This window comes from Alosa alosa, chromosome 4 (assembly GCF_017589495.1).
Source record: "Alosa alosa isolate M-15738 ecotype Scorff River chromosome 4, AALO_Geno_1.1, whole genome shotgun sequence".
Taxonomy (NCBI): domain Eukaryota; kingdom Metazoa; phylum Chordata; class Actinopteri; order Clupeiformes; family Clupeidae; genus Alosa; species Alosa alosa.
The window spans coordinates 10,690,112-10,717,611 of NC_063192.1; the positions used below are offsets into that span (position 1 = coordinate 10,690,112).

Genomic DNA, 27,500 nt, shown 5'->3' on the forward strand with positions numbered 1-27,500 from the left:
TACTCACAGACACGCATGCACACACACACATACTCTTATACACACACACACACACACATACACACACACACACAAACATACATTCAGCTTGATACTTAGTATACAGGTTGCACATTTTTACACTCTTAGATGCTGATACATTAGTACACACTTCCTTGTTATTGTACAGATGCATTTTATTTCCAACTTTTCTAGCTGTCTACCTGTGTTTTTTACACACACACACACACACACACACACACACACACACACACACACTCCCACATATGTGAGGTGGTCAGGAATGGCTTGGAGCTATGGGCATTGTTGCGGTTATCCCTGATTAAGACAGGAATGGGATGTGGGAGAGCACGGCTGTCCCATAGAGGAGAAGGAACAAATGCCTATTCCATGTGCACTTCAAACACACACACACACACACACACACACACACACACACACACACACAGAGACATAGACAGACACACACACATGCACACAGACAGATAGACCCACACACAGACACACCGCACACATACACACAAACAAACAGTCTTGTGTCTGTCCGTCACCATGACACCAGGCAAAACAATGACTGAAGCAGCAAAAGACATTCTCACTTATGTGTTGACTGCATACGCAACTAATGAGAGCTGCTTAACCCTCTTTAGTGTGTGTGAGAGAGAGAGGGAGATGGAGAGATACAGAAAGAAAGAGTGAGAGAGAGAGAGAGAGTGTCTGTTGAAGGGCGCTGGAAAGCATAATTATAGCATTGCCATGCAAACATACAGATGAAAATTACCTATATTAGCATACAATCCCTTCTCCTTCCCCAGAAATCAGTGTTGGGAAAGTTAGATGACAATTACTGTCAGACAGCCCCAAACAGTCCCAAACAACAGTCATTACCCTGGGCTTACCCTGTCAGAGCCCAATCCCACACTGAAACATGAGTTGTGCATAGCCTTCTGCGGGATGGCACCATGCTTCTTTGCCTTGGTTTGCTTTCGCCTTTGCGCCTTTAGGAAAAATCATGCAGCCAGGGTCGTGGTGCGGCGGGCAGGCCTGTGTGTCTGTGTCTGTGTGTGTGTGTGTGTGTGTGTGTGTGTGTGTGTGTGTGTGTGTGTGTGTGTGTGTGTGTGTGTGTGTGTGTGCCAGACAGCTGGCGAAGGTGAGCGCCTGTGTGTGTATGTGTGTGTGTGCGTGCATCTGTGTGTGTGTGTGTGTGCATGTGTGTGTGCCGGATAGCCGGTGAAGGTGAGTGGACCTGTTAATCCCATCACCCCCTCTGAGCTCCAGCCTAATTAAATCACCTCCTCTCCTCCCATGTCATGGTTCCGCAGCTCTGGTTCTTATTCTCACTCTCCGGTCGGAACCTGTCCTCGGGCTGTGTGTGTATGTGTGTGTGTGTGGGGAAGGGCGTTGGGCCGTGTCTGTCGACGCAGTAACTCGGCCCGGACGCAGAGGGGACCAGACGTTTGCCCCTTGATCTCTGCGCCCCACTGGCCCACACACACCCACAATCCCCCAAATGCCCCTCTTAACTCCCACTCTCCGTAAGCTCCCCGAAAGCCCCCACACACTCAGCGCCTCAATACCCCCACACCTGCCCTGTCACTCTGGGTACCCCCGAGGAGCACACATACACACACACACACACAGGCACACACACACGCACCCACACAGTTCCACATCACCTCAGGCAAGTAAAGCACACCACCCCAGCCCAGCTGCACTCCAATCCCCCTTTCTCTCTCTCTCTCTCTCCCTCCGGTGTGAGATTCCTGTGATGATTTCCACCCATCCTCTCCCTCTCTCTTCCTCCCTTTTTCTCTGCCTCTCTCTCTGCCACCCCCTCTCTCTCTCTCTCTCTCTCACTCTGTCTCTTTCTCTTTCCTTCCCTCCATCTCTCTGTGTCTCTATGGGAGGTGTCCCTCCCTGTTCTAGCCTCGGGCTGCTGTTCTGAGCACTGAGGTCTGGAAACTCTGAAGTGCAGAAAAAGGGAGTGAGTGACAGTATCAGAGCGGAGCGGCGTGAAAAATGTGACTTCATCGAAAAAGGCCTGAATTAAATTAAAGGGATATGCGGCACCACACAGTTGAACTGGATCCACTGAGGATTCTAAACCCAGACAGTCTGCCTGCAACCCCCCCCACACACACACACACACACACACATACACACACACACACACACACACACACACACTCGTTCTTTCTCTCATACGTAAACACACACAGAGACACACTCACACACACACAAATTAAAGAACACACACTCAAAGAACAATCTTACAACACAATAAAAACTATTTCTTTATGCAAATTGATGCCTTTTCTTTTATGATATGTGATTGGTCACTTCATGCTGTAACTCAGTCATGATTGGTGCTTCCATGTTAATGCTTTAATCTCACTCTAAATTATTGAAAGAACACTCTCCTCAGAACTCCAACTAATCAATTTAGTGCTTTATTTAAAACGATTGTGTGCACAGGACACATTAAAGGCTCTCTGGACACGTATCCCTTCGTCTCGGCCGGTGCAAACAAATCACCATGTACTCCGTCCATGCAGTAACACTTCCACAACATGTCAACAACCATTTCTAAAAACCTGAATCATGACAGCATTGGGGTTCATCTTTCCCACACGGATGCGCTCTCTGCTGGGCTAACTCACAGAGACCTTGGTGTAATTGCTTTAGTCCAGTCCAGCTCCTTAGCCACAAAAGTGGGCTTACCGCACACTCACGGCACATCAGCGCTTGATTGGACCGTTTAAGGCAGCAATCGCCTGCGAAGCCAAGCGCCCAGGTTCAGCCAGAAGTGGATTGCATTTCATGTATACGAGCTCAAGACGTGTGTGTGTGTGTGTGTGTGTGTTTGTGTGTGTGTGTGTGTGTGCCCCTCTGTAAAGTCGAGCGCTCATTCCTCGTGGTTTAATGGAAGTACCGGTTGTGTTCTCCGTGCCCATGATTGTTTTAAAACGAAGCCACGGTCAGTCAGAGCATAACTAGGCGGTTCGACAAGGATGCTGTCATGGCTGTAAAATGGTCGCACGGATCGACTGCTCACACACAATGTGGTCGGTCGTGTAGGCCTACACAGCAATGAGATGATTTGTCTCTTCCTCCCTCTTTTCTCACTCTTTTCCTTTCTCTCTATCTCTCTATCTTCCAGGGTGACCCTCTATGACTACCAGGCCATCTGTAGAATCTATGCTGAGAGCAGCGACAGTGCACACAGCCTTCTGGATGTAAGTACAGTTCAGCTACAGAACAGGTCCGTTTGTTTGAATTATGTGTTACATGTCTTCATGGCTTGTGCTATGAAAGACTACAAGACATGAGTTCCTGTATCAGCAAAAAGTCACCGTAAAATGTTGTATAATTTGTTCTCATGCTGAGTTTGAGGTACTATCTTAATCTTGGGATAATATACATATTTTATGCCACTGCTGACAGTTAGATGTTGTTTTCTCTTACCATTGTGTGGTCATGCCTTTGAGTCCCATCCAGGCAATCACAGAGATTAGTTGTTCTTTTTCCTTCAGCGTCACCCCCCCCCTCTCTCTCTTACTGTCTCTCTCTGCCTCTTTCACCCGCTCTGTTTCAGGCTATGTGGATGTATGTATGTGTGTGTGTGTGTGTGTGTGTGTATGGAGGGGGGGATTTATTGTTGGGATTGTGTGGGTGTGCTCCTCTTTCTCTGGGGTGGTCCCCACACACGGATGAATGCAGGGAGAAAGCCACATCCGTAGGGTGTGTGTGTGTGTTAGAGAGAGAGAGAGAGAGAGAGAGACTGTACAATGTGAGATTGTGTGTGTGTGTGTGTGTGTGTGTGTGTGAGTGAAAGTGTGTGTATTTACATGTGGGTTAGTGCATGTGAGTGCATGTTTGTGTCTGTCTGTGTGTATGCGTGTGTGTGTGTGACAGAGAGATAGCGTCACAGTGTGTGTGTGTGTGTGTGTGTGTGTGTGTGTGTGTGTGTGTGTGTGTGTGTGTGTGTGTCGCCTGTGTGTGTGTGTGTGTGTGTGTGTATGTGTGTGCGTGTGTGTGTGTTTACTTGTGTGTGTGTTTGTGTGTGTGTGTGTGCGTGTGTGTGCGTGTCCGTGTGTGTGTGTATGTGTGCGTTTGTGTATGTGTTTACTCGTGTATGTGTGTGTGTGAGTGAGTGTGTGGGCCTCTAGCCCTGGCACGCTCTCCTGCCTCTCCCCTCTCCGTCACAGTGGTTCTGATTTACTGGCTGCCTGTTCCGAGCTGCACACAGCTAGCTCACGCCGCTGCTGCTGCCGCTGCTCCTCTCTGAGCACGCTCAGATTGATGGATGGGTAGAGACACTGACAGGAGACATGACTGACTCAAGACCTCTCTCTCTCCCTTCTTCTCTCCCTCTCTCTCTCTCCTTCCCTCCCTCTCTTCCTCTCTTTCTCCTTCTAGCCCTACTTCGCTGCCTTCGCCACAGTCAAATGGCTTCTCACCGAGCTTGTCATGTAAGAAATGCCTGGTCTGGCTCTGAGTGACTGATCGATTGCTCGTCTATCTGTCCATCTGCCTGCCTGTCTGTCTGTGTGTACTTACGCCTGTCTGTGTGTTCTTACGCCTGTCTGTCTGCCTCTTTGCCATGCTGTCTGTGTGCCTGTCTGTCTGCCTGCCTTTTGCCGTGTTGTCTGTGTCCATCTCTCCGTCTGCTGCTGTCTCCCTCAGCCCCTTAAGCTGGAGACAGACCTCCGAAACTTTTTTAGCCCGATTTTGAAAGGATGGAACGTCCGTAACAATCATGGGAAATCCAAGGGAGTCAGCAGTAGTCGAGGTGTTCCGTCGCGGCTGGAATGGTTATGTGTGTTTGGATGACAGATTTCAATTGTTTGTGATTCTTTCCATTGTTGACGCAATCTAGATTCAATCAAACTTGATATACTTGATAAATTGATATTATCTTGACCGGTCTGTTCCATGGTAGTCAACGTTGCAATTGTGACATTAAACAGCCAACAGCTCGATTGTTATGTTTGTGCTCATATATAACTCCTAATCATACCAGACTCCGTCTGTGAGTTTGGTCTACTCAATCGCGTTCTTATCGGCTGCGACTGAAAAAATCGGGAGGTCTGTTCCCGGCTTAAGATCCTGTCCACTGATGTCACACAGAGAATGGCTTCCTCCTGGGGCTGGGGTTGGGTCTGTGTGTGTGTGTGTGTGTGTGTGTGTGTGCGCGTGGCTAAGATCCCGTCCACTGACGTCACACAGAGAATGGCTTCCTCCTGGGGCTGGTGTTGTGTGTGCGTGTGTGCGTGTGTGCGTGCGTGCGTGCGTGCGTGGGTGCATGCATGCGTGCATGTGTGCGTGCGTGTGTGCATGTTTTTGTGTGTGTGTGTGTGTGTGGGCATCACAGACAGGGAATCCCAGGGTGCATGTGTGATCTACCCTCACTCTCATAGTAGTAACAGACCCCCACCTGGGTGGGCCTTCATCACAAGTTGGAGGGTTAAGAGGTTGTGTGTGTGTGTATGTTGGGGATGGCCGTAGTGAGTTGTGTGTTTGCTTGTCGTCGTAGTTTGTAGTTGTTGATAATGAGACAGAGGAAAAACAAATGGTTCCCCCCGTTGGCCAAGTTCCTGTCTGTGCAGATGTTGCCCCCCAGGAAAGGCCAGGCTGGGGGGGGCTGATGTTTCTCCAACATACCCCTCATCTCATCTCATCTCAGGCAGCCCTAATGGGAAGCAGCCCCCTGCCCTGCTACATGTCAATACACAGGCCGAGGCCCTGGCTTCAGCACCCCAAACTCATCTCTCTCTCTCTCTCTTTCTCTCTCTCTCTCTCGGTCTGTTGCTCTTGCTCTCTCTCTCCTTCTCTCTCTCTCTCTCCCTCTTTCTCTCTGTCCTCTCTCGTGCGCTCTTGTTTCTCTTTAAGATTCCTGGTGGAGTTTAACCTGTACAGTTGGTGGTACTCTGATCTCACAGCCAAAGGTGAGTGGGTGCTGCATGACAGAAAGTGAGAGAGAGAGGATTGCAAAAGTTGGATGTGAGAAAAATCCCTGCTATTGTGCAGGGGCTGTGTGTGTGTGTGTGTGTGTGTGTGTGTGTGTGTGTGTGTGTGTGTGTGTGTGTGTGTGTGTGTGTGTGTGTGTGAGGTGTGTGAAGGAAAGAAGAGAGAGAGAGAGAAAAAAAACACTGAATGCACGTGTGTGTGTGGGTGGGTGTGTGTGCATTCGTGTGCATTATTTGATCATTCGCCACTGTAAGCAACTCACCTGTGGGACATGGCTCTATAAACACACACTTAGTCCAAAGGGTTCAAAGGTGAAATTGCAGCCGTCCCGCACAGTGGGCACGCTCCCATCCTTGCTGGGCTGTGATTGGTTGGGCTTTGGGGTCATGCAGAGGCTGACCACATTCTGTTCCGACGCAAAACCCACAGTGGAAGAGGTTTCAAAATACATATCACATACACATGTACACGTGTGCAAACACACACACACACACACACACACACACAGAAAGTTAGAAAATGAATGGCAACATGGAGTCAGCTCTGGCTTTCCCTTTCCCAACAGATAAAAATGTACACACACACACACACACACACACACACAAACACACACACACACACACTCATGAGTTCATGTCTTACACATGAACTCATTCATATACTATGTAAACCCATAGTTGGTACTGATGCCAAACACTGTTCCCCTCGGTTGACTTGGTATGTGTACATATAGATGGTTACTCTGTTGGCTTCACTGTGTTACTTGGTCATATACAGTATTATGCATGTGTGTGTGTGTCTCTGTGTGTGTGTGTGTGTGTGTGTGTGCGTCGCGTCGCGTCGTCGCGTCGTCGCGTCGTCGCGTGTGTGTGTGTGTGTGTGTAGCGTGTGTGTGCGTGTGTGTTATTGTCATCATCAACACATGTTGAGTTTGCTGTAAGCCCAAGCTCTTTATGGCCTGTGAAAAGTGTGTCATGAGAAGTAATATCCGCTTCTTAATAAAGCTGACAGCCTGCTGCCAACTCTGGCAAAGTCTGCGGCCCGTCGAGCTGCACATCGAGACCATCACTGTGTGTATCAGTGCTCTCTTTCTCTCCCTCACTCTCTTTCTCTCCCTCACTCTCTTTGTCTCTCTCTCTCACTCTCTCTCTCTTGCTCTCTCTTTCTCTCACTCTCTCTCTCTCGCTCTCTCTCTCTCTCTTTCACACACACACACACACACACACACATACACACACAAGAACCCTGAGTGTCCTCTTCCTGCCAGTACCTGTCAGAAGTGTGAAATTCACACTACCTCACCCTTTCTCGAGCTTTCTTTAATAACACAAACATGATTACTCTCACACACTTGCACTCTGTCTTACCAGATACGTTTTTTCATATCTCTGCGCATACACACACACACACACACACACACACACCGAGAGACACACACAGACACACACACAAGAAAGCAGGAAATGGTCAAACTTTGATCAGTGGGTTTTTCGAGGCGGCAGCTTTGTGTGTAAAAGCTGTGTGCCAAATGCAAATGCAGAGAGGAGAATGAAAAGAAGGGATGAGAGAAAAAAGGAAAAAGCGAGGGAGTAGGAGGAGGAGCGGAGTGAGAGAGAGAGGCCCTAACATAAACAAGCCAGCCATCAGAGAAGGAGACGTGGTCTGCTGCCTGACTGACAGTCTATGGGGACGCATTCATTATCGCCAACCAAAACAGCAGTTTGGGCCTTTTCTCTCTTCTTTAACTCTCTCTTTCTCTCTCTCTCTCTCTCACTCTCTATCTCTCTCTTTCTCTCTCTCTCGCTCTCACTCTCTATCTCTCTCTTTCTCTCTCTCGCTCTCTCTCACTCTCTCTCTCTCACTCTCTATCTCTCTCTTTCTCTCTCTCTCTCTCACTCTCTATCTCTCTCTTTCTCTCTCTCACTCTCTATCTCTCTCTTTCTCTCTCTCTCGCTCTTTTCTCCGCCATCTTTTTTTTCAGTCATTTTCTTTTTTTGTTTTCGCAAAGAGAAACGTCTCCTTCGCTCGCTCGCCCGCTCATGCTGGAAAACGCAGGACGCAATTTCACACTCCACTGACCTTGCCACTGGTGCCGTATCCCTCTGACCGGAACAACAATAGAAACCCAACCCAGTCCCAATAAAACCCCCGGCTTAGAGCCGCGAGCCTGGCTGGGCAGGCCCGACCCAACCCGGGGAGAGAGAGCGAGCGGCAGAGATCCAGCGAGCGGCAGGGCCATCCGCCGCGGAAGTCACAGAGCTGAACAAATCCACAAGCCCCTGTAACGAGGCTGCCGGCAGTGGATCGCCCAGCGCTGCGTGGCCCCTGGCCGGCCGGACACACACACACACACACACACACACACACACACACACACAGCCAGTCAGCCAGGCCAGACCCAGTGCCCATTAAGCTGACTCCAAGCAGTAATCTAAATTCAATACACTCCGTCCCCATGTCTCCATAACCCCACGTCACTGTCCCAGGCTCCCTGGCGCTGGAAATCCTCTCTAAGCATCTCACTGCGGAGGCTGCTGACCCGTAGGGATGGATGTGTACATGCACATACACACGCATGTGCACACATGCACACAAAAGTTCAGTGAAACTTTTTTTTCAAATGAATTAAAGTTGAATAAACGGAGCATTTAAGACAAAGACTTAACAATAATTTTAACAGAAGAAAGGTGATTGGATGGTAAATGTTTAAAACAGTAAGGGGATGCCATGTTGGAAGTAGCTAGCGTTAATGATCTACTGCAGTGTTTGGCATTTAATGTGCACCTGACTAAACAGCTACAGGAGTAATGGAGTGGGTTTATGATGAATGGTATGATTAACACAAATTATTTGACAGTAGGCCTATATGGGTAAACAAAAAACATAGACAAGTTTAACAAAACATATACACTCAGGCAAACATTACATTACATGCTTTGACGGTGGTTTGTTGTCCCATCACACACATATACTGAATGTACCTCCACACATCTCCACACATGAACATACACACACACACACACACATATTCTCTCTCACATACACAGAAAACATCGTCATTTTCAAAGGCATGAAGAAAGAGTATGAAAACAATGGGAGAAGCAAAAGGCGTTTATTTTTTGTATGCATGCTTACAAGTGCTTGTGTGTGTGTGTCTGTGAATTATTCTGTGGTTAAGAGGGATATAGACTGTCACCAGTTCCATCTAGCTGAACACATTCTCCACAAGTGCGTTGGCCAGCCGTCTCCAGGAAAAACGTCCTGCTCTTTGGTTTTCTAATAACGTGCGCGGGGTCGTGTTATTGTTCGGTTATTAAGTGAGCTGTTCAATAAAGTGAAGCTGTTGAAAGATACATTAAATTACATTTTGTGTTTAATGACCACTGTGCGAGGGTGAACTCTGCGGAGAGTGTGTGTCTGTACGGGATCCAGACTACAGGAGACAAATGAGAACTGGCGCTCGGCGTAACATGAGATAACAATGACCCAGGAACTACCCTTTAACTTAAAAAGCACATTCTCTCACAGCCCGGACACGCCAAGCCCTTAAACAAGCAGTTATTTAAGGATTTTTTTTTTTTTTTTAAACTAAAGGTTGTGTGCCGTTGCTGTGGGGTGCTGCAGTACCACAACTCAACAGTAGGTGGCAGCAGTGCAGAGCAAATGGCACTGGGCTGCTCACAGTACTTAGCGTCAATCTGTGGAGAGCACCAAGCAAATTACTTGTTCAGGGTTTTGAGAGGTCTTCTTCGTAACAGAAAAAGTGCTAGGTTTGAACATTTTAATGATCAATTTATCATAATTCATTTTTAATTATTTTAATAATTTGTATTAAATTGATTAAAATAAAATACACTTTGTTTTATTAAATTGATAAATATGTCATTGCTTATTTACAGACATGTTGTCCATGTCAGTTCAGATTAGTCTTATTTTACTTTAAAAATATTTTTTTTTTTTGAAAATAGAGTTTTGTGTTTCTGAGGTCAGGGAACAATTTGACAGCCACTGTTAAAAAAATCTCTTTCTCTCATACGCACTTCTCTTTCCCGTCTCTGTGTCTCCTTTTCAGCTCAGAGAGGAGGCAGAACTATGCTGGTTCCGTGCGACACCGAGTACCCAGCCTTTGTGTCGGAGCGCACTATTAAAGAAACCACAGGGAACATCGACTGTGATGGTTGCATCAAGTAAGTTAAATACAAACACGCATACGCAGCACTGTCTGCACAACTCTGTTCTATGTGCAGTATGTGACAGGAAGATTCAGTGAGGTGTGTTTGTGTGTGTGTGGTGTGTGTTTTACTGTATGAATTTGTATGTGTGTGTGTGTGTGTGTGTGTGTGTGTGTGTGTGTGTGTGTGTGTGTGTGTGTGTGTGCGTGCATGCGAGGGTGCACATATCTGTGTGGATGTGCATGCGAGGGTGCACATATCTGTGTGTGTGTGTGTGTGTGTGTGTGTGTGTGTGTGTGTATGAGAGAGAGAGAAAGAGGTCCACATGGGGAGAGTGCTGTTCCTACTGTGCTTTGTAGGGCTCTCTGGCTCTCTGAATAATGATGTGCTAAGGAAGCAGGGGAATGTAGCACACATGTTCCTACGTACTACACCACAGAAAGAAGGGAGAAAGTAGAGCGCCTCACCACACACACACACACACACACACACTTTTACACACTCTTATATCATGACTCAATATTAGGCCATAACTCTCATTCTGCCCAGCACCCCCTCACAGTGCGCTCTTGTGTTCTAACATCCAGTATGAGCAGGTCATACAATACCTGGAGAGTCCTTTAAGTTCACAGGGATATTTATTCACTGCGGTCTCCCTATGTAAACCCGTGCTTGCTTTCAAGAATTATAAACATTAGAAAGGAGAGAGCTGCAGCTATTGGACTACAACATAAAGATATGGGTTCTGCTAGCAGCTCTAGCTATAAACCAGATGCACTGCTGCCTCCTCCCCTCTCTCTCTCTCTCTCTCTCTCTGTCTCTCTCTCTCCCTCTCCTCTCTCTCTCTCTCTCCCTCTCTCTCTCTCTCTCCCACTTTCTCTTTCTCCCTTCTCTCTCTCTCTCTCTCTCTCTCTCTCTCTCTCTCTCTCTCTCTCTCTCTCTCCTCACCTGTAATCCAGCTCTGTGGCATGTCAGGTTTTGTCCAGGTTGTTATGGCCCTAGCCAGGGGGATAGTTTTTCCTTAACTCTAACCCTAGCCAGGGGGAGAGTCTTCCCTAACCCTAGCCACTTAACACACAGATAAAAATTCCACATGCAATGTGTGTGTGTGTGTGTGTGTGTGTGTGTGTGTGTGTGTGTGTGTGTGTGTGTGTGTGTGTGTGCATATGTGTGTGTGCGCATGTGTGTATGTGGTCCCTGTATCTTTGTGTTTGCTTATGATGTAGATGTTTGTGTTTGTGCCCATATTAATATGTCCCACCAAATTTGTATTTGGTATATATGTGAATATTTGTGTATGTGTGTGTGTGTCTGTCACACCTTATACTTAACAGGCCGTCCTGACTAAATATCAACTCTAAGGATTGCCTATAGTGGACAAAGCCATGAGAACTGCAGGCATCGTCCTCCCTCTCGTTGTGTCTCTAAGACCGAGAGTGTGAACCCTAAGGACGCCCTCTCCCCTCTCCCCCCTCCCCTCACCCCTCTCCCTTCTCTCTGCCTCTCTGTTTCATGACCCCAGCTGCAGGAACCTGTAAGGGCCCGAGCCCCGCGTAAAGGATCCCCTCACCGCACGATTAAACGCCACGTGTTCCATTTTAAAGAATCTGATTAGGACATTTGTTACTCACCAGCAAAACACACACACACACACACACACACACACACACACACACACACATGCTTTTACACACACACACACACACACACACACACACACACACACACATGCTCACACACACACACACAAGCACCAGCACAGAGAGAGACTCACTCACTCAGTCGCTCCTGTAAAATATGAGCCATTTGGAAAAGAAGGAGAGAGAAGAAGCTGGAGCAAGAAGAGGAGGATGAGGAGAAAGAGAAGGAGGGACGGAGGGCAGAGAACAGTTTCCTTTCAAAAATGAGAAAATTAGTGTGGTCCCCATTAACAATTTAAGGTTTTTTGTCAGGCAATTGCGGGGTGCTCTATGGATCACTCAAATAAAGGGCTCATTGCTCCCAGCTGTGGAAACTCTGCCGAAAGCTGAGATCCCCGAATGTGTGTATAAGTGTGTACGTATGTATGTGTGTGTGTGTGTGTGTGTGTGGTTGTCTGTGTGTGTGTCTGTATGACTGTGTGTGTGTGTGTGTGTGTGTGTGTGTGTGTGTGTGTGTGTGTGTGTGTTAGCAGAGAGTGTGTGCCTGTGTGTGTGAAGTGAAGTGTGAAGACAGTGTGTGCCTCTGAGTATATATGAGCTAGAATTGGTGCATTTATCTGTGTGTGTGTGTGTGTGTGTGTGTGTAGACCCACTCTCCTCCCCTGCCACTGTGCAGGACTCCAGGGTCACCATGAGCATGGGCCAGTGCCTCTGAGAGAGAGTGAGAAAGAGAGGGAGAGAGGGATGTAGAGATGGATGGAGATAGAGGGAGAGAGGGATGGAGAGAGAGGGAGTATACGTGGGGGAGAAGCTGTACCTCACACACTCAAAAGTCCCCAGACAGCGCCGGGACACCCAGCCTCACCCGCCGAAAAGCCCCAGGAATGTGGCCCTCTTCCCAGGGCCATTAGCACATTTGCAGCCAGTGGTGCAAAAGGCCAGAGCCGGCCCCAGCACTGCACTGCACTGCACTGCGGCACCCTGCACTGGGCTCCCAGACTCACCCCGCGCTGTCCAGGGAGCACTTACTGTACGTATGGCCAGGATAGGTTTTCACTCCCTAGTTCAGCTTCCATGAAGAGTGGACGTTGTCTGGTCGTTGCGTCCCTTCTGTAAGGCTTTGCACACCTGTTACGGGGCAAAGCTGGAAAATATTAAAGCTATTGATTATGCTAGCTTTTGGAGTTAAACTAGCAGTAGAGTTTTTGTAGAAAACATTTATTCCACGTTTTGGTTTTGGTTGTACATTGTGTCTATATTTGACCTTCGCAAAGAAAAAGGTTGTTATCATGAAATTCAATATTATCTTGATAGTTACAATTTTGCAATCTCCAAACAATGTGGCCTGACTCACTCCTCCCCTGATGTGTTGTACTGATCTTGATGACAGACAGATCTCTGTCAACAGTATCCTCAGGATGTTCCTGACCATCACCATATCTGACCATCACTCATATTAGTCTGAATATGCCAGATGTGGACAGGCCTTTATTCAGGTTTGACTCAGATGAAGACCCTGTGCGGAGAAGCATTGGTCATTTGCACCTGAGAAACACTCATAAGTTAAAAAATAATAAGTTATTTGTATGCTCCAGCTTCCTTTGGTCATCTGAAGTGGTCCCGTTGAGTCCTGCTGGTTCTGCGGCCCTGTTCCGTGAGCAGCTAGGGTCTAGAACGCAAGTGATACCCTTTTCATTGCAAGACCTTTATTCTCCTTCTTTTCCATGGAGGTTCCTCTCCCCTTCCCTCCATCCATCGCTGTGTGTTCTCAAGTGTGGGTTCCGACAATGGGTTCTAACCCCACCAGAGTCTTCCTGTAACTGGCTGCTTTACAACTCTGGTTGTAAAGAGCTGCATTCACAGCGATTGACTGGATGGGTGTGTGTTGTGGGATCGATGTGGAGCCTAACCCAACTGGAAGTGGAATCAGTCGGGACCACGAGAAGTCAACTGGACTACAGTCCAGTGGATTGGGATGGCCCGGAGGCGCTGAGTGCTGGAGAGTGATGTATGGTTTGTGTGTGTGTGTGTGTGTGTGTGCACGTGCGTGTGTGTGATCTGTGTGTGTGTGTGTGTGTGTGTGTGTGCGTGTGTGTGTGTGTGTGAGCTGTGTTAGTGCGTGCGTGTGTGTGTGTGAGCTGTGTGTGTGTATGTGAGCTCATGTGTGTGTGTGTGTGTGAGGGTGGTGATGATGTAAGCGCGGGTGAGAGGCCTGTGTCTCCTCACTCACACTGTGTGGCCGCTCATCACCGATCTCGACCACAGGCACTTAACAGCCATCCTCAACCACACTCTTTCTCTCTCCCTCTCTTCCCTCTCTTTCCCTCTCTCTCCCCCTCTCTCTATCTATCTCTCTCACACTGTCACTCTCTCTCTCTTTCTCTCCTGTCTTTTCTGCTGGCCAACTCTCTTGCCGCACTCTCTCTCTCTCTTTCTGCCGTGGTCTCTTTTTCTACTCTTGTTCTTGGTCCTTGTCTTTGTGTGTGTGTGTGTGTGTGTGTGTGTGTGTGTGTGTGTGATTGGAGAGCAGGCATGCGAATGCCAGTGGCATGGTCAGTGCTCCATAGCACAGTGCTAAGGTAGAACAGTAGAGATACACTGTAGTGTGTCTGTGTGTGTGTGTTTGTGTGTGTGTGTGTGTGAGAGAGAGAGAGTGTGTGTTTGTGTCTATGTATGTGTGTGTCTCTGTGTGTGTGTGTGTGTCCTGTTTAAAGTGGCCAGTATTTATAACATATTCTGGGCCCATATAGCACTGTGCATCTAAGGAGGAGGGTTAAGTGTGTTTGGGTTGCCGTCAAGTGATCCCATCCTTGATACTGAGTACAGAAACGTGACGTGTGTGTGTGTGTGTGTGTGAGATAATGTGATGTCTATGTTAGCAGAGCCTAACAGTGTGTGTCAATGTACACGTGTTTGTGTTGTCCACAATTACTAGAATAGATTAAATACATGCAGATCAGTGTGTTTTATGTGTGTTTGCATTACCCAGCCTTGTTATGTTTATTAGAGTATGTGTGTGTGTGTGTGTGTATGCGTGTGATAATGTGAGTGTATGTTGGCAGAGCCCAACTCCCTCCTCCACCATACAACGTGATTGCCACGCACCTGTGCTCCTAATCTGGCCTAATGCGTGTTAGTGGAGCGGCCGGGGGATGTGGGTGGTTCCTCATCAAAGCGTTGCTGCGGGGAGTATAAACTTTCCCTTAATGGCCGCAGTGCCCCCATGCCAGTGATTTACTTTGTTTCCCCCCCTCCAGCCCTTTTCAGTCGGAGGGAGAGATTTAAGATCGCTCTGCATCGCGCCAAGGGGGGAAAAGACGACGCTGACACCGCCGACTCGCGCTCCCCTCCTCTGTCCCGCATTGCTTCGATCGGAGAAATATGAATTTACAGTCGCGGGCGGTTAAGTATTGATCATGTTCTCCGAATCCCTCTCCTGTGACTTCTAAAAGCGTTTTGTAATGGGGCTGCCGCCGGCCAACAACCCCATTCACAAAGCGGCGATATTACAGGGTGATGTATAGCCCACTAAAAACGCTAACCTACAGAATGCCTCGTGAAGACAAAGAATCATGGCTTAGCGGAGCCCTGAGACCTAAGGGTCAGACGCAGTTCGTTCGCATGACGAGAGTACAGTACGTTGTGTTGTTTGATAGTGTGATCGAGCATACAGACCTCTGACTAGTCCTGTAGGTCTCATAGTGCGTACGATATGCTAAGCGAATGCAGCCTCCATTTTTCCCCCTGCATCTGATAAAAATGAGCAGTGGACAGAGCCTTGGACTGTGTTTTTTGGTGTGTGTGTGTGTGTATGTGTGTGTGTGTGTGTGTGTGGGTGTGTGTGTATGTGGGTGTGCAAGGATTATTGTGACAAAAGGGGTGCAGTCAGCGCCTGGCTGTCTATCCCTGTGTCTCTCATATGTCTCTTTGTCTGTCTGTTTTCTGTCTTGCTTATGTCTTGTTCTTGGCTTGTGTTCACAAATGCCGCATTTGTGTGTGTGTGTGTGTGTGTGTCCTGTTTAGTGTCTGTGCATATGCATATTTGCGTGTGTGTGTATGTGTGTGTCTGCAGACACGTTAGTGAGGACAAGGCCAGACGAGGCTCGAGCGGGGACTAGTGTTTATCTCTCTCCGCCAAGACCTGCCTCTGGCCTGCACTTCCCTGCTCTGTTAAATATCGCTTGATTAAGGCGGACTGGTCCTGCTGATTCGATTGAGCTTGCCTGGTGGAGCTGGCCTCGGATGACGTTCGGAGGCATCAGGAGAGGATTTGTCCGCCGGAATCGAGCCGGCCTCAGCTGGATTGAGTTGCGTAGAGTTTGATTGAGGTTTGGAGTGTTTGATGTGCCCCTAAATGGCTTGATTGAGTCGGCCTGGGCTGGTGCCTGTTGGAGGCTGGACCACACTAAATGGAATTAAGTTCTATTAAGTCCGTTTGACTCAGATGCAGCTGGATGGGTCATTCTTTCTGCAGTCAATTGGCAGTGGTCAGGGTCGGGCCTGCCCAGCGCTTTTGTTGGAAGTTTATTTTGTTTTGGTTTGCAGTTGTGGTAGGAGCTGCACGGAAGGTCGGGCCTAGTAAGCAAAGTTGGCTCGTCGCATGACCTGTGCCAGGTTCCTCTTTAGCACTTTCACCCATGGCTGCATCTTCACACATGGTTTAGGTAACAGGGTCCACCCAAGAGTGCCCTGATGGCTGACCGCTTCTTTACCAAAGCAATTAGTTTACTTGATGCTTCACTGAAATTGCATTAATTTGAGCTTAAATGAAGTGAGGAGTACTGCCGTGAGGGAAGTTGGAGAGCCTGAAGCTTAGCGGTTAATCCATTTAGATTTGTAGTAAATGGCACAAGTTATACAGTTATACAGATACAAGTTATAGCATTCTGTGGATGAAAGAACATGGTGTTTGAGTTGTCATCCAGCCTGACTTGAGACTCAATGCCCAATGGTTTACGCTACACAGCATTCCATATTAGCCTGCGAAGCTAAAAGGTTTTGCCTTTTCCTTAACGCGCTGTATGCGAACACATCTTCCATCCATTCCTTTGCTTGACAAGGTCATACATCTGGCTTTGCAACTTGGCCTTGGTCAGCATATCTAAGTCAGATTGCATTAGCCCACAGCAGTGAGTTACTGTAGTGTTGTGACTACTGTCCACAGAGTTTACTGTAGGTGACTTTGTCTTTAGACATAGCTTGCCCCAATCTGTGTTTGTGCTTGCAAAGTGTCCCATAGAGGCTGGAGGGGGGTGGGGGTGCGGAGGGTCGAGGGTCTGGATTGTATTGAGCAGGCCACAGCTTTCACAAGCAGCGGAGAGGAGAGGAGAGGAGCATAGAGGGTCCGCTGGCGAGTGTGATAAATGCATCACGACGAGAGCCATAAATCACCCTCCACAGAGAAGAAGGGGGAACGGAGATAGAGAGAGGGAATGAGGGAGAGAAAGGAAAGTTTGAAAGAGAGAGAGTGTGTGTGAGTGAGAGAGACACAGAGAGAGGGAGAGAGATGAGCAACAAAGGGAAAGTGTGCGTGTGTGTGTGTGTGAGAGAGAGAGAGATCATCCTCACTACTCCTCTTCATAGGTCTCTAGCAAAGACGCATAAATCACAAGGCCAGACTCGGAACTCAAGCTCCATCTTCCAGAGGCATATAAAAAACCACGCAGCGCAGGGAGAATGTCATAAAGCACGCTGGAATTTGAGTGTGCTTCCAATTTGTTTTCCCTTTTCGAATGGTTTATATTTTGCAACACTTCATTGGTAAGGGCCCGGGCTGCTTGCTGGTGAACATGATAAAAGTGGTGATTGAAGATGAAACGAATAAAAGCACATCTGCTAGAGTGGCTGGACTCGCCAACGCCGCCGGCCGGCCCATGAGGTTGGCCCGGGAGAGGACTCCACTTGGCACGCATGGGCTCATTAATGCAGAGAGATATTACCCTCGCCTGTGTGTGTGTGTGTGTGTGTGTGTGTGTGTGTGTGTGTGTGTGTGTGTGTGTCAAAGACAGATAAAGAGTGACTAGACTGAAGACATCTGTTATCTTTTTGGCATAGTACCCTAATTCTTTCAAACTGTCAAAGAAATCTGCTTTTTTTCCTTTCCTTTTTGGAATGTGTGTGTGTAATCAAAATTCAAATACACACATATATCCACACACACACACACACACACCTACTGTACTTGTGTTGGTGCATGTCTTCCGCAGGTCGTTTGTCATCCAGCAGATCCCCAGCAGCAACCTCTTCATGGTGGTGGTGGACAACAAGTGTGACTGTCGAGAAGCTGGACCGGTCACCATGGACCCCATTGAGATCATGTATATCCTTTACCAGAAGAGAGGAGAAGAGTTGAGAGGAGAGGAGAGGAAAGGAGAGATACACGCAGGAGAGGAGAAGAGAGGAGAGGAGATGGGTGTGGTGAAAATGACAAATGACGTGGAAACAAAACCGAGCTGAGATGTGTTAAGAAAGGGAAACGTTCCCAGGTTTATTACAAGCCGGCTCGGAGGAGAAACATGAAACAAGTTGCCTCAAGTCACCTCTCGATTGTCCTTTCTCACAGCCTTATATTCTGTTAGCAGGCTTTGTCTGCTCCAGTGGAAAAGTTCAGACACGCTCGGACATATGTTTAATGACTATACCACCACCTATGGTGGAGTCTGGCATAAGACAAAAGCTGGGCCGTTGTACATGACAAAAGACTTGATTTGCAAATGGTCGAGGCGCGTCTTGACCCAGTACAATCGTCGAGGCGCGTCTTGACCCAGTACAATCGTCGAGGCGCGTCTTCACTAGGCACAATGGTCGAGGCGCGTCTTCACCCAGCACAATGGTCAGTTAATGCAAATGTGAAGCAGACAGACTGATGACACATTTGTATACAGTATGTTACTACAAATACTTTTTACTACATGGGCACGCAGCAGAGGAGTTAAGAGGAGAAGAGAGGAGAGGGGCACGCAAGAGAGGAGAGAAGAGGATAGGGCCACGCAAGAGAGGAGAGGAGAGGAGAGGGGCACGCAAGAGAGGAGAGGAGAGGAGAGGAGAGGGGCACGCAAGAGAGGAGAGAAGAGGAGAGAAGAGGATAGGGCCACGCAAGAGAGGAGAGGAGAGGAGAGGGGCACGCAAGAGAGGAGAGGAGAGGATAGGGGCACGCAAGAGAGGAGAGGAGAGGAGAGGGGCACGCAAGAGAGGAGAGAAGAGGATAGGGCCACGCAAGAGAGGAGAGGAGAGGATAGGGCCACGCAAGAGAGGAGAGGAGGAGAGGATAGGGCCACGCAAGAGAGGAGAGGAGAGGATAGAGGATAGGGCCACGCAAGAGAGGAGAGGAGAGGAGAGGGGCACGCAAGAGAGGAGAGAAGAGGATAGGGCCACGCAAGAGAGGAGAGAAGAGGATAGGGCCACGCAAGAGAGGAGAGGAGAGGATAGGGCCACGCAAGAGAGGAGAGGAGAGGAGAGGAGAGGATAGGGCCACGCAAGAGAGGAGAGGAGAGATACAGAAGAGGGACATGCCGTAGGGGAGAGAAATGCAGAGGAGAGGAGGGAAGTACGGAGGAGAGCGGCGATGGAGGACGTTGATGGGAGGAAGGACACAGCAGAGAGAACAATAGAGAGAGAAAAGAATGAGGAAGAGGAGGACAAGAGGGACAGGATGGGGGGAATGGAGTGAGTGTGAGATGACTGAGAGGGGAGAGAAAAAAAGGGGAATGTGAGGAAAAAGGAGAGTTGAGAAGCGATGAGAGGATAAGTGACGAAAGGAATGAAGGACAGAGAGAGAGAGAGAGGAACGGAGGGAAGAGGAGTGGAGAGGGGAAAGCAGAGGAAGACGGGAGACAACATTTCAGTGTTTTTCCATTTGAACATAAATTGTTCAAGACACTGGTAACACATCAGTCAATGCGGTTTATGTGATCTCTGATCCCCCTGTTAGAGAAACAGACTCGAGCAAGGCCTACAAGGACTTATGGGGTACGCTTGACATTTGTGTTGGTTTTAATTTATTTGTCTGTTGTCATTATTCGGGCTGCAAACCACCCCCTCTCCATCTCTCTCTCTTTCTTTCTGTCTCTCATTCTGAATTTCTCTTTCTGTCCCACGCCCACACTAACTGAAAAAACACACACACACACACACACACACACACATAGGTTCGCACTTAACAGCTTGCAGTTCACACTCCTCACTGCGTGTAATAAAACGGTAATAAGACTGTAATAAGGTGGCCATGTTTGCCAGCAGTGGATGGGCGATGAGGCAGGTTTTCATTAGAACATCTTATTGCTAAGGCATGGCTCCCTCTGTTTTGTTTGGTTTCCTCTCCTCTGTTCTTTCTCTCTCTCTTTCTCTCGCGAGCGAGGGATCAGATGGAGCGGAAAGAAAGAGAGAATGACACCATTGCAAGCAGGGCGTCTTTCATGTAGGAATTTAACACACCAAAACTACTTCTCTCCTTTTTTCACCTCGTAAATGTCAAGGGTGCCCCGGTTGTAATGGGCACTCACTGATTGTTTTGCGTCGTTTTACAGATAAGCTGGATTAGATTGGAGACAGCAAGAGAGAGAGAGAAATTATTTTAATTTGTGGATTGTATTTGCTAGCTCCTTTTTGTTGTTGGTTGTTGGCTCATTTAATTTCTGCTCTTTTATTTTGTTCGCTTTTTTTTTTTCTTTTTTTTTTTTTTGCTGGGAGATGAAAAAGATTGTGAAGTGTTTGTTGAAATGCTGAGATCTCATTGTGACGGACTTGTGCTTTTCTTCTTGTGTTATTTTTTTAGTTTTCTCTCTTTTTTTTACAACACTTTTTCGCTCTCAAAGGAGGTGGACCAGATGGTGCGTTTCACAACAGGCCGAGATGGGGAAATGATCAATAACAGACACCCCACTACAAAAGAACACAACACATAAGGGCCCATAGCCAGTGTGGCTTCCTCGCATTCTTCACTTTCTTTCTTTCTTTCTTTCTTTCTTTCTTTCTTTCTTTCTTTCTCTCCTCTCCCCCTCTTTTTCTGGGAGCTTGGGGGGCAAGGGGAGGGGGTCACAAAGTGGGTAGAAATGTCAGCACGGCCCTGCTGTACACATTGTGTATGTTGGTAGCTATAGGTGAGTTATAGGGGCATTGCATTTTCCTGTTCATTGCATTTCCCTTTTGTCCAGTGTTGTGTTCTGCAGTGTGGTGTGTTGTGGTTGCTCTAGTCTAGTGCATTGCACTGTGTTGCGTTAGCTTGCAGCGTTTGCATCCTTGACCTCTCTGCACATAACGAGTCTCTGAAATGTGACCGGCTGAGGTTTCAGAAGGACCGGAGGAGGCCAGACACCTGTCACCCTTTCCACCCTGAGGTGAGGGCATTCACAGACACACACACACACACACACACACACACACACACACACACACACACACACACACACGCACACACACACACATAGCATCTCTCAACTCTTAGTCAGTCAACCACAAACCCGCCTGGCACTAATGGCTGCCAAAGTATTAAAAGCACATAAATTAGAGTTAGGTCATCACCATTTCTGTCCCACTTTGTATCAAGTGTGTTGATTGCAGTGTCGTTATGTAAGTAAATCAATCATGCTAGTACATGTCACCGCATGTCACCAGCCCTAACGAGGACCCCAAATGCATATCATAGCAACATGTACAAACACAAACACACATTGAACTCCAGGCCCAGACTCTTGTACCATGTATTTACAAATACAGGCCTCTCTAATAGGTTGTCTGGTTTTGTCCCCTTTCTCTCCCTGTAGGAGAACTCTATGGAGTGTGGCGGTGCCCACGGCTTGACCCCGTCTCTCACTGCAATACTGCTTGCCCTTTTGGCCACCCTCTACCCCAGGTGACGACCGATGACTCTCCATCCCTGACCTCAGGCTTGGCTCGGCACAGTCCAGCTTGGCTAGGCATGCAAAAAAAAGAGAGAGAAAAAAATAAACATAATATGAAACAGGTTTAAAAAATTAGTTATGTCCCACCACGCGATGATGAAAAAATAAAGCGGTTCAAGACCAACCGGTTTCACCAGAACTCAGACACAGCCCCTGCAGCAACAAGAGTCGCCACTTCATGAATGAAGACGTTTTTATGGACGTTCATGACTTTTATTTAATAAATGTAATAAATAACAAAAATATGAGTGTTTGGCTGGTGTAATACTGCCATGTTTGTTGAGTTTTCTGAACTAAGTATAAAAAAATATGATATGTGGATAGATATACATATTAATATAAAATATTTAAGTATGAAAATGAATTATGAATATGTAAGTATGTTTTAGAAAAAAAGAAAGTTTATCTTTGATTTGCAAGTGGTAACCATACAACTGTGACCCCAGACGGAGTCTGCCGACATGAGTGGTTATTCTATTTGAGCTTTGCCTTATTCTGAACGATATTGGTCCTGTTTGTGTACTTTTGAAATAAAAAAAAAAGAGAAACTGTCTTCAAAACGCCGCGGCTGACTGCTGGGCTGACTCTTTCTTGTTGGTGTGCAGAAACAATAGTGAGTTTTAATGGGGTTGGGCCGGGGACCACTGTTTTCATAAGGGGAGACTTCCAGCCGATCAAAAAGACGAGGGGCCTTTTTCTGACACACAGCACAGAGTCCGGCAGTAGGAGACCCGGCTACACCGAGCCAGTATCCCCATCTGCACTCCATCAGCACACCGACAGAGAGAGAAGGGAGAGAGAGAGTGCAAACAGAAAGTTGTACTGACCCCGCGTCATACATATTTGCTTTAGAAATAAGCAACATGTATATGTGGCAGTGCTAGTGGTGGCAAGAGAGGCTGTTCTGGAGGAGCTGAACAACCAAAGGAATGTCCTTTACCAAGTGAGAACATCGACAGGCTGATGGGCCTCGATGAAATGGATGTCTTCACTCGGAGGAACCTGGAAGAGTCGTCTCGGGTCTCGGCTAATGGCCCGCGCGAAACGATCCCCTCTGGCCCTAAACCTGGGCTGGGACAAAGGGCACTGAGATCGAGATGAAGGGAGGGAAACGAGCACTTGTGAACGGTTTGATAGCGGAGGTCAGGGCCAACTCTTGTGTTGTTCTTTTTTTACAGAGAAATAAAAAGGGGCTGCGCGCTCAGCTGCGTCCGTGAAGTCATTTCCCGTGGCAACGTGTGTTTTGACATGTTTTGCTGGCAGCGCATTGATTGATCGTGCATTTGTGGCCTGCATCAAGACACTTCGAATGACTGTCTCCCTAACCTAATGACAAACGACCGAGACGCCATCTTGGTTCCCGTGCTGTCGTTCGTGCTGCAAGACCCGTAATGTGCCACACATGTTTCCATCATCCCTTACTCCCTCGCTCCCTCACTCATCTCCCTAACATTTTTCTGTCTTTTCTTTTTTTCCGGAGTAGGAGTGGTGGTCCTTTTGTCTCTCTCTTCTCCACATGTTGTTTCTCCTCACGAGACAAGTGTCTGACTGTCACTCTCATGTCATGTCTCAGTCGTGACAGCGGGGGGGATGGGGGGCGGGGGGCGTCGTTCGGCAGCCCACCGCAAAATGGCTCCTCCACTCCCATGGTTCCCTGGGAGGGCTTCAGGGGGTCAGCCAAGGCGGAATGTTCCAGAGCGAGGGACAGACGCATCGCTTGATGTCAGACATGCTAAGAATCTTGTCTTTGCGGTCGAGGGGAGGAAAACAGGGACAGAAGAAGCGGGGTAAATAAACCATTTCTGCTTTGCTTTTTTGAGACACGACCATGCTTTCAATTTTGGTCGGTCTTGTGTGTTTATTTTCTTGACTCGGCGGTGACCGCCGTGGCTCTTGTTCTCGTGTTTTGGAGAGCTCCTCGCACAGAAGCTGTGCGCACCAGGAGGCTGGGATCGGGACCTCCTCATCAGACCATGGCCAGAGGGAACACAGGGACACCAACAGGGCTGGACGGGGAGGTCAGACTCATGCGAAGAGAGTGGAAAATAAAGCAAGAGTAGGGACAATTAAGAAGCCACTGAGAAGAATGAGGAGACTTGGACTTCTTCAGAGGCCACTTGTTAAGAGTTCATAGGGATGGGAAAGATTATTGTCTGAGAGCGGCCACCTCTGAGCAGGCCTTGCTGTCTCTCTCTCTCTCTCTTTTTCCCTCATTCTCGTCTCTTCACTTGTCACATCTCTTTCAATATTATATACACATCTAGTATGTCTTTTTCATGCTTGTCTTCTCTTTCCTTCGTTCCCCCTCTCTCTCTTTCGCTTGTTTTCCTCTAAGGGTGTTACTGCAGACGCCTTCCTGCCATGTTCCTGTCAATGGGACACAGTTGACCTCTTTGGAGGTTGTCAGCAGCCGGTGAAAGATGCAAGTTCACACTGTGCAATACCCCCCACCCCCACCCTCCCTGTTTCTCTCTCTCTCTCTGCTACTTCCCTCTCTTCCTCTCATCCCTGCGGCTCCTCATCGATCACCCCGTAATGGAAGGGCCAGGATGCTTTGGGCCAGAGGTTGGGGTGTTAGAGGGGCAATTTGGATCTGCGCTTGTCAGCCCGTGAGTGATGAAAAGAGACACATGCCCACAATGGACCAGCCCAGGAGGCCCAGGATGGGAGAGATGAGCGAGATCTCTGGGCTTTTGGAGCAAGGCTCGGGACGCCGCTCCCTTTGCACTGTGGGGAGCCACAGAGCGCACCACGGAAGACGGATGTGTCCCTTTTTGTTTCTTTTTCTCCTGTCATGCTTGTCTGTCCACGCCCACCTCCCGCCACGGAAAACAGAGCAGAGCTACAAAAAGCTGCGTGCTATGAACACCGACACGCATGATGATCCCATACACCGACATGTCTTCTACACACACACACACACACATTGCTATGTGAATGGATAATGATGAGAATAGCCTCTGCCACCTCGCCCTGCTCTTGAATGCTTTAGCCTTATGACCTGGGGGGCCCCGACAACTCGCCTCGCGGTCGCCTTTATTGGCTGAAATTGTGCAGATTTCACCACACGGCCTTCCTGCGATTGGCTGAGCCTCGCTCGGTTTCGCTTTGGCACTGGACCATGGTGCACTGAGCTGTGAGCAGATAGGCCAGACCCCAATGGTGTGAGTGTGCTTTCAGGGGAAATTATGCAGAACCAAAAACAGAGTGCACACATTCACGCACGTACACACACGCACACACACACACACACACACACACACATGCTCAAGGGAGATCCCATCACATGCCAAAGTTAAAACACTGATGGTATTAGAACAAAAACATTCCTCTCGTTTGCCTGTTTCAATGATCCCCACATTTGAAATGTTTGTGGTGGGGAGACCACAGCAGGAAGTACAGAGAGGGAGAAAGAGAGAGAGGCGAGAATGAAAGAAAAAGAGAGAGAGAGAACACTATCTACCCAAATGAGCCTCAGTTCCTTGAGTTTCTTGGAGACAACAAATGTTCACAATCAGTCTGCAAATTGATTTGATGTTCTTAAAGTCCTAATGGGTTTCCGTGTAAAGGCCTGAAAATATACAGAGACACAATGTGAAAATATCGTGTCATTTGAAAGAGGCTGAGTGAATTCTTTCCACAGTTGTCCAGCGTTGGGGTTTTTCCACAGGGTTTTAGGCAGGGAGTGCCGAAGGAAAAGGGGGAGTCGGAGGTTGGTGGTGGTGGGATTTTGGGGGGCAGTTGTACTGACCCCTGATGGGGCGCTGGTTTGAGACCCATGACGGCTCGCTGCCCATAGCAAAGGTCAGCTGCGAACCCGCAGGCGCCGTGGTTACTGAAATCGTCATGACATCATGGGCCTAAAGGTTCGCTCCAAGGGACACAGGCAAGCACAGAGGAAACCCAAGCGCTACACCACACACAGCAGTGAGTGACCACAGCACGCCACAGCAGGCCTCATTACGACAGTGAATTGGGGAGAGAGAAGGGGAAAGAGCAGGGGCTATACCACTTATTATCGCTCAAGAGCATATCACCAAAAATCGGTACACTCTCTCTCACCGTCTCTCTCTCTCACCATCTCTCTCTCTCACACTCTCTCTCTATATCTCCCTCTCTCAAACTCTCTCTCTCTCACCATCTCTCTCTCTCACACTCTCTCTCTATATCTCCCTCTCTCATACTCTCTCTCTCTCACCATCTCTCTCTCTCTCACACTCTCTCTATATCTCCCTCTCTCAAACTCTCTCTCTCTCACTGTCTCGTTCTCTCTCGCTCGCTTACTTTTTCGCCCTGCTATTTTCAGGCCTGTTTTCACTGGATTCTCCACAAAGTTCAAACTCATTACCCCAGCATTTGTTACCATGGCTTCTGGCCGGAGCTGCGCTTACATAAGCCTCCCGGATTCATTTTTTAAAGGAGACTCACAGTTTTCATGGATACCTTAAACAGAACCATTGGTCATCAGCAGACTGTTTAGAGTGCAATCCAGCAGATATTCTTCATCAGGGATCATTTTTCACTGCTTTCACTGATTTGCCTTTTTTAAAACTTAGAATCAACAATGATTTTCTTTATTGAACAGGGATCAAGGCTCATTGGTTTCTAGAAAATTCGGTTTAGTTTGATGAAAGGCAGTAGGCCCTCCATTTAGCCTTCATTCATTTGTTTGGACTCATTCACTGTCTGCTTCATGTTAGTATTTAAGTAAGTTTAAGTAACTCTTAAGACATAGTCAGCGTTTTCTTCATGTTCTTGAAGTTTACTCTGTTTTACTTTTAGAAATACTTTGTGATTCAAGCAAATCACTGAAACACATAAATCATACTTTTCAATACATATAATGGCTTCATTTCTTAATGTTGTCATTCAGACAGGGATTTTCTGCCTAAACTAACCAGGACCATTTTCAGCCTTTTGTCAGGACTGAAGTTGAATGTTTTTCTTTTCTCTTTCTCTTTCTCTCTCTGACATGGCAAAAATGATGCCAGAGAAGAACTACTTTGTTTTTTATCCACTTGGAACATCTCTAACAATGTGATGAAGTGAACTGAAAAGGATCACAGCGCCAACTGGATTTCACGGGCCTTATAAATAATTTCGCTTTCAAGCAAAAAAGACACTCAGTATTAAACTACAGTATTACGGTGTGACAGATCTTTTCTTGTCCGTGTAAACAGCCTCGGGCGATGAGTGTACCACACAGAAAATGGCCCCAAAGGAATTTTTATTATTTTTTACTTTGTGTTGTATCATCATAGTTCTGCATTTTGTTAACATATGAAAGGACTGCAACAAAGTATCATTGACTGCAAACAATTAGTACAACTAGTAAATTGTGTTTCTATTGCTTTGAAGTCTTCAGACAGTGATCGTCCATTCTTGGCAGTGTGCCCATGTCCAGTACTAGTTGTAATACATATGTTATAAGTGTTGTGAAAATCATTTCTGAAGCCCCCTAATTGCCGCTGGCTTCATGTGGCCGCTGTGGCCTGTTCTGTGGGTTAAGCGCTTTGAGAAGCATTTGGCTGTGCAGATCATTACTGTATTGATCTGCAGTCATGTGGATTTTCTTATTAGTTTTGAGCTGTTTTTGCAGTTTGTTTGTTATGGACTTGGTGAGCACTTTGTGTAGCTGGGAAGCTAGCCTGTTTTCCTACACACACACACACACACACACACAAACACACACATACACACACACATGCACACACAAAACACCCAGACACACACACACACAACACACAGACACACACATACACACACACACACACACACACACACACACACACACACACACACACACACACACACACACA

The 27,500-nt window shown here is 47.6% G+C and overlaps 1 protein-coding gene across 4 annotated transcripts in view; it reads left to right on the plus strand.

Annotated features, from left to right (window-relative positions):
- cacna2d3a (calcium channel, voltage-dependent, alpha 2/delta subunit 3a) overlaps positions 1-21,841 on the plus strand; it is a 186,941-nt gene extending 165,100 nt beyond the window's left edge. For all 4 annotated transcript variants that reach the window (XM_048240656.1, XM_048240659.1, XM_048240657.1 and 1 more), the window contains 7 exons: positions 3,161-3,236; positions 4,420-4,472; positions 5,893-5,948; positions 10,043-10,157; positions 17,989-18,101; positions 21,035-21,117; positions 21,544-21,841. In XM_048240656.1, the coding sequence (XP_048096613.1) occupies positions 3,161-3,236; positions 4,420-4,472; positions 5,893-5,948; positions 10,043-10,157; positions 17,989-18,101; positions 21,035-21,117; positions 21,544-21,636 (589 nt within the window). In that variant the 3' untranslated portion in view covers positions 21,637-21,841. The remainder of the gene's footprint in view (positions 1-3,160; positions 3,237-4,419; positions 4,473-5,892; positions 5,949-10,042; positions 10,158-17,988; positions 18,102-21,034; positions 21,118-21,543) is intronic.
- The last annotated feature ends 5,659 nt before the right edge of the window (positions 21,842-27,500 follow it).